The sequence below is a fragment of the Saccopteryx bilineata genome, chromosome 2, assembly GCF_036850765.1.
Source record: "Saccopteryx bilineata isolate mSacBil1 chromosome 2, mSacBil1_pri_phased_curated, whole genome shotgun sequence".
NCBI lineage: Eukaryota > Metazoa > Chordata > Mammalia > Chiroptera > Emballonuridae > Saccopteryx > Saccopteryx bilineata.
In genome coordinates this window covers 156,453,689-156,467,119 of record NC_089491.1, presented here as the reverse complement: position 1 = coordinate 156,467,119, position 13,431 = coordinate 156,453,689, and the positions used below count along the sequence as shown (strand labels likewise).

Sequence of the window (13,431 nt, the reverse complement as noted above, 5' to 3'; positions counted from 1 at the left end):
TGGAATTGACTTCCACGTGTAAAATTGCTGGATATACCATAGAACCAGCATCTGTCATACACTGCTGTTAATTTAGAATGCACTATTTCTGGAAATAGAATGCACTATTTCTGGAAAGAGTCAACTCTCAGATTTTTTAAAGCATATGACCATGCTGTGGTTCAAGAAAAAAAATAAGTGGATCTTCAGTTACTTAAGATCTTTCAGTTACTTACTCTATTGCTACTTAATCCCTGGAAAGGCAATGGGAAACCAACAGTCCTGAGGAGGGTGGAGAAGGGAGGCTTATACATGTCTATGTCTATTTCCAGCTGCTCCTGAATCGGAGCTGTGCAGGGCAGTTTCTGGGACAGGCTGGGAGGCAGCCGTTGAGTGGGAGGACTCGTGTGGATTTTGGAACTGGACATACCTGGGCTGTCTCCAGCTACTACCATTTTTGAACAGGCTCCTTGGTCTCTCTCAACTTATTTGGGTAGAGTGGTTGTGGGAAGTCAAAGAGATCATATGCACTAAGTAGCTGGCACGCAGTAGGGGCTCAAGGAATCAAAGCTACTTTCATTGTAGATGATTTGCTAGAAGCTTGAACTTCTACATCAAATAGTGAACATAAACCTATTACAGTTCCTACCATTGGTATTATTCAAGTGACTATACCTCCTCCATTTTACCACTTCACTGAAAAGGTATCTATGTTGCTGTATAAAAACTGCTGTCCCAACAATACATTAATGTAATGGATTTGCTTAAAATAACAACTACTAAAATTGGTTAGTATAATATTAGTAAGGATAAAAATAAAGTAAGAATGAAAACACTTTTGGTTGATAGTACTCCTTAAAAAATGAGAATTTTGAAACCACTTTATATAGAATTAAAACTATCTCAGAATTAAAAAAATCTGTCAATTCAAATAATTATCTTTTCTTGATATAATAGTAAAAATTAATATAGTTCTGTATAATATCAAAACCTTCATTCTCTACAAAAGCCACGATAGGGTGAATACTGTATTTTTCACTCCATAAGACGCACTTGACCATAAAACACATCTAAGGTTTTAAGGAGGAAAATAAGAAAAAAAATATTCTGAACCAAATGATGTGTTAAAATATTTAATAAAATACCATATTTTTCACTCCATAAGATACATGGGCATTTTCCCCTCCACTTTTGGGGGGGAAAAAGTACATCTTATGGAGAGAAAAATATGGTATATTTAAAATGATGTCGTCTGTGGGGAAAAGGGATGACTATGAGTTTCTGTAATAAGAAGTCAGTGTTGCCATGTGTCTTAGAATTCTAATTTATCTCAAGTGTTCCTGCTGTTGCTTCTTTTTTGTTAGTTAGAAGCATTGACAGCTTATGGGCAATTCTTTTTCTTAAAAAGTTGATATCTATAGTGTTATAATATTTCTAGGGGGGAAGGAGTACAATTTTTGAACTTACCAGTAGTCATCTCCAGCCATACATTTCTCATAAACAGGGCCGTCTAGCTCTTTAGCATCTGGGAAGATAGTTTCATGGTGGATAATGATGGTTTTGACAATTTCATTCACATGAGCTTGGCAAGACACTTGATCCTGTATTTCTGGGACAGGCATCAATGTGGGGCCAAAGCAAATGGCCAGGTTATAAGGGTCCATCATGTTCTCATCACTGTATTGTGAAAGACTTTGAAAGGAAGAAGAAAGGCATTATAAAAGAACAAGGGAGGGAAGAGAAAATAGATGTTTATTTATTTATTTATTTTGTATTTTTCTTAAGTTTGAAACGGGGAGGCAGTCAGACACACTCCTGCATGCGCCCAACCGGGATCCACCCAGCATGCCCACCAGGGGGCGATGCTCTGCCCATCTGGGGCATTGCTCTGTTGCAACAAGGGCCATTCTAGCGCCTGAGGCAGAGGCCACAGAGCCAACCTCAGCGCCCGGGCAAACTTTGCTCCAATGGAGCCTTGGCTGCGGGAGGGGAAGAGAGAGACAGAGAGGAAGGAGAGGGGGAGGGGTAGAGAAGCAGATAGGCGCTTCTCCTTTGTGCCCTGGCCGGGAATCAAACCCGGGACTCCTGCATGCCAGGTCGACGCTCTACCACTGAGCCAACTGGCCAGGGCCAGAAACTAGATGTTTAATAAGATCCAACATATTCTGAAAATAGGGATCTAAAACATTGTCTTTGGTTTTTATTCTTAGAATAAAATGATATTTCATCCTACTTTAGGTTGGCTCAGCAAACATCAGAGACAGAAAAGTGACTTATAACCTTTCAACAAGATAGAAACAGAAAGGAGAATATAAGTCCTACTTGCTTAATTAAGTGGCATTTTTCAAAGCCACCAGAGAGTTTAAGATAATCTCTACTACAATGGAAATTGGAAATAAGTGAGTTTTATTCGTAAACATGATGGTCAGGCTCTAAATACTGCTCACGTAAATGTGGGAAGGACAGTAGCAATCTCCACAGAGCTTTATGGATATCTTTAAAATAGTCTTCCCACTACTCAAAAACTTCTCAGATTTCTATTTTCTTCTATAAATCTTGAGGAAAGCCTAGAGGAGAACAAAGCACCTATTCTTTGTAACCCCCGAGAGAAAGCAAACAACTCCAGATGCTATAATTTGCTTTTGAGTAAGACTACAAACACCAGGCGAAGAGAAGGGGGAAATAATCCTCAATTCTCTCACTGCATTGAAAGCTGGGAAACTACAAATTTTGGGGAGATTTCCGGTTGTCGAGTACTAATTTCTAAATTCAATCCAATGGACATTTGTAAAATATTTTTCCACATGTGACTCAAAATAAGCCAGCCCTTTATTCCTGTGCCTCTAACACATGAGCAAGGTACTACTGTTCCAGGGAGAACCTGGAGATGCTATTGTTCAGTGTATAAAATGTCATGTCAACCTTGAAAGGAAATGTAAAATCCAGGTGAACAGATGACAAATGGAAGAAGAAAGAAGATACTAAAGTCCCTTTGTGAGATGGTGACAGACACAAAGAAACTGAGAAACCACATAACATGATACTTTACCCTTTTTTGGAAATAAGATAGTCTAGAAAGTAGAAAACATGAAAGCATAATTTCCACAGCTAACATATGTCTTTACCTTCTGTCATTTCTCAAGCACACAATCTTAAAAAAAAAAAAGTTCACAATAACAGCCACAATAATGTTACAGATCATCTTGAAAATGGATAAAAAAGTGAGATTCAGAATAAAAATAGTCTATCAAAAGACATGCGTAGGCTCAATGGGGAAAGTCACTGTTAATCTTTCTGGGTCTTTAATTCAGTGCTGGCTTGAAAAGTAAAAACTTTACATAAAAATGTTATTTATCTATGTTTTGATTTTATAATTTATTATTATTATTATTCAGTGAGAGAAGGGGAGGCAGAGAGACAGACTCCCCCATGCACCCCAATTGGGATCCACCTGGCAAGCCCACTAGGGGGTGATACTCTGCCCATCTGGGGCATTGCTCCGATGCTCAGCAACTTAGCCCTTCTTAGTGCCTGAGGTGGAGGCCATGGAACCATCCTCAGTGCCCAGGGCCAACTCACTCCAATCAAGCCATGGCTGCAGGTGGGGAAGAACGAGAGAGAGAGGGAAAGCGAAGGAAGAATAGGAGGGATGGAGAAGCAGATGGTCACTTCTCCTGTGTGCCCTGACTGGGAATTGAACCCAGACATCCACACACTGGGCTGACGCTCTACCACTGAGCCAACTCTGAGCCAGGGCCTTGATTTTACAATTAAAAAGGAATAGGTAGATTCCTTTTTCAAAATTCCTGTCCCAAGCAACCTACCTTACAGGCTCAGCTTTGTCCCTGAATATAGGCAGGTGCAGGGAGCCAGGGGGCATCTTTGGGCAGCAATGCTGGAAGCAATGCCAGCTGCCTGACTCATGGTACATTCGCCATTCTGTTGAGATGCATGATGAGTTGGATTCAGGTTTCTAAAACTTCCTTAATTCTCTGCCTGCTTTCCTTGTCTGTAGTGGTTCATTGGTTCAGTTGGTTTTGCTCAGGCCAAGCAGGAAAATTTGGTCAGGACAGCATGGAGATGAACAGCAGGATTGCAAGGCACATGCAATCCAAGGTGACAATGGCAAGCCTCCAGATTTTACAACTGCCTGGGTGATTAGGCTTAATATTTTTAAAAATTTCAACTACAGTTTACATACAATATTATATTGGTTTCAGGTGTGTGACATAGTGATTAGACTAAGTGTACTTAAAGGTAAATATTTACACTTTTATTTAACCTAAACATCATTTATATTGCTTATTTCTAGAGGTGACTTCTATACAAATGGGTTCCTGTTGTCATTTGTAGATAGCTTAGTTCCAGTCTGTATGGTTCCCTGCAAGCATTTCCTTATTGTATGATACTTGGTTTCTACAGTCAACCTTAATGGGTACAATTTCAGGAATAGTCAACAGGGTTGTAAAAAATCCCCATGGCTTCTGAGCACTTAAAAACTCTAGTGAAATAGAAAGGAGAAAACACCCTAATTTTAGGAAGGAAGAATGAAAAGGCAATTCACCAAGCTAAGTCTCCCTGAATTTCATTTCCCCCCCTTTCCTTCCCTTCTCTTCCTTCTTCTTCTTTTCTTTCTTTCCTTTCTTTCCCCTTCCTTCCTTCCTTCCTTCCTTCCTTCCTTCCTTCCTTCCTTCCTTCCTTCCTTCCTTCCTTCCTTCCTTTCTTTCTTTCTTTCTTTTTCTTTTTCTTTTTCTTTTTTTTCTTCCTGAGAGAGGCAGGTAGAGAAAGACAGGAACACTGAGCTGTTCCTGTGTGTGCTGACTGGGGAACTGAACCGGCAATCTCCATGCTCCAGGACAATGCTCCAACCAACTGAGCTATCCGGCCAGCACTTAATTTTTTATTCTTTTAAATGATCAATTCTGAGAGAGACAGATAAAGGAAGGAAGAGAGAGTAGAGGGAGAAGAGAAGCATCCATCTGTTGTTCCACTGAGTCATGTACTCATTGGCTGCTTCCCATGTGTGCCCTGACTGGGGTTGGACCCATAATCTTATGATTTTGGGACAATGCTCTTAACCAAATGAGCTAACAGGCCAGGACCCCTAGGTTTCTTAATTTCCAAATGCTTAATTGAAACACTGAACAGCAAGGGGACTCTTAGGACTTGGGAAGATGTTCTTATAATGGAGTTTATGAATCAGGAAGTAACACAACTGAAAGATTGCTTAATTAAAAGAGTAAAAGTTTCTTTGAAAAGAATGCAGTGATTTTTAAGACTTCTGCTATATATATTTTTAAAGAGGTTTTAGAAATATCTTTTATTTGAAAAGGTCTCATTACATTAAATTTGCAGAAATTCTTTCTTGGATCCACATATAAGTCTCATCTATAATTTCCCTCCTTCTCCAACTACAACATTAAAAAAAATCACAGAAATTTTCTGGTGAGCAGGTGGTTTACATTATTTTGACAAAAACATTCAAGACATTAGCTTCAGATGAAAGTTCGAAAAATACATATTTCACTGAAAAGTGTTTTTAGTGACATTTGTATGTTTCTGCCTTTCCGACCACAGTTTCTGCATCTTTCACCTGGTATTCAACGAGCCTGATCTGCTGAGAAAGAAAGGTACCTGCAGACTATATTCAATCATCTTTGACTCTGCTGATAAATGAAACCTGATTTACAGAATCCTAGAACAGAGACAGCATTCAAATTTGTGGCAACACAATGAAGATGGGCATTTTGGCAGGGCATTAGGGTACTTACTGATTGAGGAAGGCAAAGAGGTACCTCATCACTATGAGGACCGACCTGGGCAAGGTCAGGAGGAGTTTGCGGATATGGAGCGCCCTCTCATAGAGATTATCTACTCCTGCGGACAAAAGGAAACATGGTTAGGATCCTTCCTCTTGCCACACTGAAGGCAGAACACTACGGTACTAAATTCCACATTGAACACAGGCAGTCCCTTGCCCTTGGGTGAGATGCAATCACAGCCAATATAGGGAGTGATCGGCCTGGGCATAACACCATTTCTTAAGGCTTCTCCTCTGACCCATCACTGTTTCTTCTGATTTTCATGGCTTTGGTCTTGAGCAATTTAGAGTCTTCTAGATTTAAAAATAATTTTTCACTTGCTGCTATGTCTAGATTTTGTATCTGATATGGTTTCAACTCCTTTTTTGCTCCATGTTAACTAAAGTAGCTTTGGGGGACATTCTCCTTCACCCCATTATTCATGAATTTATATATATACGTATTTGCCTATTACTATGAGTCAGGCAATTCCTTCCCTGAACTACCATAGTATTTTATTTATGTGAATTTTGCCTTGCTTTACATTATTTCATTAACTTTTTAAACAAAATATTTAGGAAAGCCTACTAGGTTTCAAGCACTGAGTCAGCCATTAGGAGTAATCGGTGATAAGATTCCTGTTCTCACAGAATGTATACCCTGTGTTTGAAGCTACACTGCTCACAAAAACAGGGGATACTTTGCCGCTTCATATTCCTTTTGAACTATCCCCTAATTTTCGTAAGCAGTACATTTACTTTCTCATTCTGTCTTCCCTGTAGGATGGTAAACTCTCTGAGAGATATGTACTTGGGACTTCCTTGTATCATTTCACTAGGAATACAAATTGTCCAAAGCTTCTCAATACTGACATGCTTATAATTATCTGCAAAATGGTTTCTATTTTACAAAATATTTTCACATTTGTTATCTAGTTTAATGTGGAAAATAATAATATGGGGTGAGCATGGCATACACTGTCATCCCTATTTAATGGACCAGGAAAATAAGAATCAGGTAAGCGATTTACTCAAGTTCAGCTGGCTAGAGGGGTGGAGCTGGGCCTAGAAAGTGTATTATTATGTTTCATAAGTCTGGCTGTCTTTCTTGGATTTCAAAGTATCTTTATAAAGTACAACTTTGAATCCAATGAGTATACATTTGAGAAAAATATGTCAAAAAATATTTCAAAAACATTTTTAAAGCTTACTATAATTTCATGTTATTACATTTATGCTTAATTGCTCTTGAGATAGTCATATTTCCTCCTTGAAAATCTCAGGCTTAAGCTTCTGACACTACAGCCAATTGCCCACTTCTTGAGTGTTCTGACTTTCTCCCACGAACAAATGTGGTTACCCCTCAAGGGTCTCTATTTGTTTCTCTTCAAAGGCAACTTCATTCCAGTTTCAAGGTTAGGACCATCACTCTTATAAGGATGGTATCTTTGCTTCATTTTTCTCACTTGTACGGGACATGAGCCTTGTTGTTTTTACCCCCTGAATATGTCCTTTAAAATTTTCTAGTTGAAATCTTTATCATTTTTAACTTGGACCATCATACTACTCTCAATTTTCTATTCTAATTCTTCTTTAACCAGTGGTTCTCAACTTTGACTTGGAGTCACTTGGGGAGATTTTTTAAAATGCTGATGCCCAAGATTCTTTTATGCAGCCACGGTTGGGAACCACTGCCTCAATTACTCATGCCAAGCTCAAGTACCTGGAATCTCACGAGCTGACCTCAGTACTTTCCATTTATCAAACCACCAGGTGACTGAGGCATTTTATTTTTCTCTCTGCACAGCTGAACAAGTGTATTAGAACTGTATTAGGAATATTCTCATTTAACCACTGATGAGGCTGCAAAACTACAAATAATTTATCAGGCTCCTTGGGACAAATTACTTTCATTCTGCTCTTTGAGTACGCCATGGCTGGAACTGTCATTGTCGTCTTTTAGAAAACAGGATTTCAGAAACTCTAACCTGAGTATAAATAAAACATGATCATCCAATTAACATTCCTAGAACACTAACATTTTTTAACATAAACCTAGAGTAATGTTATTTCAGGAATACTGAAATAAATACATGTATCTTCTGCTTTTTAATTTGTAAAGTATTCCATAATGGGGAAAAATATAATACTATGAACAAGTTAGATTAGGGGCACATCTATTGAGTTTAAGTATGTTGTTTAATATACTTTCCAGACAATGATCTTGATATTTTTTTTTCAAAAAGAAGAGAATAAGAGGCTTTTAAAAAAAAGCTATTAAACAAGTACATAAATTTACTTAGGACACAAGAAGTCAACAATTAAGTTATCAACATTTCCACCTAATTCAGTCCAAGTGTCTCAGTAGGTTCAAACATGTCCCAGAGTAATCGGTTTGTCTTCCTTGACAACTGCATGGGCCACCTGGCAAACTCACATTGGACAGAGAGAGGAGATGAAATAGCTACAGATAAAGTGATTTGCAACTCATTAAGAGTTTAATGGGGGGTGGGGGGATTTTGCATCTATAAATGCTCTACATTTAGGCACACCTAGGGTATTGTTTTCTATCTGAAACTGAATGGTTAAAAGGTTATTACCCGAAATAACTGATTTTTTTAAAAAAAATAATGACTGTGGTTGCTCTTTTCACAGTAAAGATGAAAAGATGATTTAGTACACCTGCATCTAGAAAGTCACCTCAACAAACAAGCAAAATACTTCAAAGGTGAAATTATATATCTGATGATCCATTCTTTTTTTCTTTAAATTTTTATTAACTGTAATTTTTTTTGTGAGAGAGAAAAGGAGACAGGAAGGGAGAGAGGGTGAAAGCATCAACTCATTGCTTTCACTTTAGTTGGGCATCGAGCTTTTCATACGTGCCTTGACCAGGGCCATAACAGTGTCCTCTTGCTCAAGCCAGCATCCTTGGGTGTTTCATGCCAGTGACCTTTAGACTCAAGCTGGCAAGTTTGGGATCATGAGGATGATTCCCCTGCCCAAGTCAGTGACCCGGTGCTCATGAGCTTGTGCCCAGAGCCAGCAAACTAAGGGTTTCAAACTGGTGACCTCAGCGTGTCACCACAGGTCAGACAGAGGACCCATTCTTAAAAGTAAACATTGAGATTTACTATTATTTATTCTCTTGGTCATTAAAAATTGTGTGTGCATACATGATTTTACATTTATACTTCAAACCAAACAGATACAAAGTTGAACATATTTATGTAAATAATAAAGTATAAAAATGAATTGTCCCATTAATGGTCCCCTAATTGGCAATAACCCCTACTCTTTTTCAGCCGCATAGAGAGCCACATAAGGGTTAAAACTAAAATAACAACAAAATCTTCTGCCATTGTTTACTGAGTAGGGGGTGATGTTTCAAGAGTTAAATCTAATGCTTCTCTAAGCTAATCTTCCGCATGAGGTTATGGTCAACTATCAGCGAGAGGGTTTTAGCAGCCAAAAGCTAGTTTTGAGGTCTTAGAGTTAAAGTGAAAAAGAAAAGGAAAGAAAAGAATGTAAAAGGAACCACTCTTAATGTGTTATTGATCTTTAATCTTTGTCAAATCCCATAGGGTGCAGTCATTTTCAGGAGAGAAGAGGACACAGGCATTACTTCCAAGGGGCTAGTGGTAATTCACAATCCTCTTGTTTCTATCTCTTAGCTCTAAACTTAGTTCCCCTACCTACAAAGACAGTTTCAAAATTTTATTTAAAATGACCCAGGGCAACAGATATTTACATACTAATTTCACTGCAGCATTATTCATAATAGCCAAGATGTGGAAATAACCTATGTTTATTGATAAACTAATCGTATATACACTCAAAGAAATATTATTTAGTCTTAAAAAAGGAATGAAATTCTGATACACACTACAAATTGGATAAACCTTGAAGCTATTATGCTAAGTGAAATAAGCCAGACACAAAAAGACAAATATTGTATGGTTCCACTTACACAAGGTATTTATAGTAGTTAAATTCATAAGAGACAGAAAGCAGAATGGGGCTTGTCAGAGGTCTGGGGAAGGGAGGATTGGATAGTTATTGCTTAATGGGTACAAAGTTTTGGTCTGAGATAATAAAAAAGTTCTGGAGATCAATGGTTAAATGGCTCCAAACTGTATACTTAAAAATGGTTATAATGGTAAAATTTTATGTTATGCATATTTTACCACAACAAAATAAAAGGAACTGGGGGGGGGGGGAGGATGCTATGAGATGCAAATGTAAGATTTCAGGAGAAAAAAAGCAATAGGAATGAAAAATGTAACACCCCAAAGACTACATAAAAAAGTGAGGCAGGCATACATTCTCTGCAACTGCAGCAAGTATAAATCAAAGCAAAACAGAATTGCTGGCATTCCTGAAGTAGTAGCAAATCTATCTGTTCCAAAGGCTTCACACCACCACAGCTGTGAGCAGGACTCAGATATTACCTGACGGGCTGCTCAGCAGGCTTGCATCCTACAGCAGTCTTACTCCAGGACAAATGACTCATTTACTCCCCTGAGTCCAGTTATTGGGTCAAAATTTATGGCTGTTCCATACACTCTGATTAATGCGCATTCCTAGCTGGCTGTGAGTTTGGCTATTCAGGACTTTTCATAATTTTAAGTCGCATGAAAAGATGGGTCTTTTCTTCCCCTCCAGAAAAGTTGTCAGTGAGAAAAACCAGTATTTCATTTGGATTTCTTTTATGCTGGGCTTTGTTTCCACAATTCAGATCTTATGTAATTAGGTAAAAGTGGCATTCATCCCATCTTGGTCACATGCTCCAAGCTCCATAGGCTAATTATGTTCTTTCCTAGCACAGCAAGGTTCCCATGTCAAAATCCCAACTTCACGGCATGGCATGGGGGTTTAACAGTTCCCTGTACGTGTTTATGGGAAATTCACCACAAAGCACAAGTTACTTCAGAAAATGGCAAAAAAGTTTAAATGGTCATTATTTGAAAATACCAGTTTTTTTGTAGCGCTTTTCGCAAAAGTATTGGTTTGGCCGATCAATCACAAGATGCAAATTTATCTTCAAGAGTATGAAGACAGGGAAAGAAATTAATGGCCACATTTTGAAATGGTTTATTTAAGAGCAGGCACACAAGTATTTCTAAGCTTCATAGTCTAAAAAGCAGTATTCAAGGTGAATTTAACAGTCTCAGGGCAGTTAGATTCATTGTTAGTTTGTAACAATATCAAAGAATCAATCAGTTGTGTGTGTAACAGCCATGTATAGGAATAAAAGGAAAAAAGAAAAACAGATTCTGGTACATCTGAATTGACATCTGAATTGAGTTTAGCCTACTTTTTTTTTTTTTTTTTCTGAAGCTGGAAACAGGGAGAGACAGTCAGACAGACTCCCGCATGCGCCCGACCGGGATCCACCCGGCACGCCCATCATGGGGGGGTGCTCTGCCCACCAAGGGAGATGCTCTGCCCATCCTGGGTGTCGTCATGTTGCGACCAGAGCCACTCTAGCGCCTGAGGCAGAGGCCACAGAGCCATCCCCAGTGCCCGGGCCATCTTTGCTCCAATGGAGCCTTGGCTGCGGGAGGGGAAGAGAGAGACAGAGAGGAAAGCGCGGCGGAGGGGTGGAGAAGCAAATGGGCGCTTCTCCTGTGTGCCCTGGCCGGGAATCAAACCTGGGTCCTCCGCACGCTAGGCCGACGCTCTACCGTTGAGCCAACCGGCCAGGGCTAGCCTAGTTTTGAGATGAGTTACCAGCTGCTTTTCTGGATAAGAAAGGAAATGCTAACAATTCTAATGAACTATTAATAGATTGACTTCGGTGAATTAAGCCATGTCTTCTTTCCTAGTTAAACAGTAAACTGTAGAAATATATACATGATGTTCCTCCTTCTGCTGAATTATATATAAGGTTAGTAAAGAAACTGGTCTTAGCATAGGAAGCTTTACCTATTCAGTTCAGATACTAAGCCTATAAACTTAAACTACTTTTAAGGATAAAAGAAAATTTTTATAATGCATCAAACATATTTAGAGTTCAGAGAGAAAACCACCATGTTTGCAATAAAGCTGAAAGAATTTTTAGTAACAAAAACATACACTAGAGCACCAGGAAAACAACTGAAAAGCTTTTTTTAAATGAAATAATTAGAAATGAGCAAATAGATTTATGTACTAAGAGGCTCAGCATAGTCTTTTTTATAACTGCAAAGTCATTGGAAACCATATAAATTTCTAAAATGAAAGGATTTGTTAAATAAAATAAAAACCATTATACGGCCACTAATATCTATATTTTGTTACATATTTATTGATGTGAGACAATGTTAATAGTATCTAAATTTAAAAAATGGTTTATAAAGAGCAAATATAGTTTAATAAAGAATTTAATGACAGATTTCTTAAGATATAACTAATATATAACTTGCACATTTAACATTTACAATTCAATGGTTTTTAGTATATTCAGGTGATCAATCATTACTCTCAATTTTAGAATATTTTATCACCTCATAAAAAAATCTTGCCTGGCCTGTAGTGGCAGTGGATAGAGCACTGACCTGGAACACTGAGGCTGCTGGTTCGAATCCCTGGGCTTGCCCATAAAGGCACAAACGATAAACAATCAATGAATGGCTACAGTGAAGAATTTACTTCTCATTCTCCCCCACCTCTGTAAAATCAATAAATAAAACCTTAAAAAAAAGAAATCTCACATTCATGAGCAGCCATTTGATATTGACACAATGTTTATTCAAAGCACGTGATTGTGGTGTGTCGATATAATAAAATATTATTTGGCGATAAAATAAAGTACTGATACATGCACAACACAGAGGAACCTTAAGATAATTTTGCTAAATGAATGAAGCCAGTCATAAAAGATCACATACTGTATCATTCCATTTCTATGAAATGGCCAGAATAGGTAAATCTATAGCTAGAAAGTAATTAGTAGTTGCCTAGTCCTGAGGGTGGTGGTGATTATGACTAAATGGGAAGTGTCTTCTAACTGAGGTTTCCTTTTGGAGTCATGAACATGCTCTAAAGTTGACTGGTGGTGGGTGCATAATCCTGTGAATACACTGAAAACCACTGAGTATGGTATGAGATGAGAGTTATATCTTGAGAAGTTGCTTTTATTTTATTTAAAAAAAAATTTTTTTTAGCAAGAGAGAAAGAGACAGAGAGAGAGAGAAAGAGAGAGAGATGGGAAGCATCAACTCATAGTTGCGGCACCTTAGTTGTTCATTGATTGCTTTCTCATATGTGCCTTGACTGGGAAGCTCTGGCTGAGCCAGTGACCCCCTTGCTCAAGCCAGAGATCTTGGGCTTCAAGCCAATGACCTTTGGGTCATGTCTATAATCTCATTCTCAAGACAGAGATCCCACATTCAAGCTGGTGAGCCTGTGCTCAAGCTGGCAACCTCAGGGTATCGAACCTGGGTCCTTAGCATCCCAGACCGATGCTCTATCCACTGCACCACCACTCGGTCAGGCTTGAGAAGTTGCTTTTAAAAGTATATAGGTATATGTATAGAAAAAAATTTGGGAAGATACTAATAAAGTGAACATTATCTTTGTGTAGAGGAATTACAGGTGATTTCTTTTTCTGGTTTATTTTCTAATTTTTCTACAGTTATAGCACAATAAAAATTGCTTTTTTAAAAAAA

General features: G+C 38.3%; 1 protein-coding gene across 2 annotated transcripts in view; it reads right to left on the bottom strand.

Annotated features, from left to right (window-relative positions):
- The window catches only part of SRGAP1 (SLIT-ROBO Rho GTPase activating protein 1), a 321,179-nt gene that overhangs the window by 23,721 nt on the left and 284,027 nt on the right, over window positions 1–13,431 (bottom strand). For both annotated transcript variants that reach the window (XM_066258243.1, XM_066258244.1), the window contains exons 16-17: window positions 5,751–5,856; window positions 1,447–1,671 (exon numbers count right to left, since the gene is read on the bottom strand). In XM_066258243.1, coding sequence (XP_066114340.1) covers window positions 1,447–1,671; window positions 5,751–5,856 — 331 coding nt within the window. The remainder of the gene's footprint in view (window positions 1–1,446; window positions 1,672–5,750; window positions 5,857–13,431) is intronic.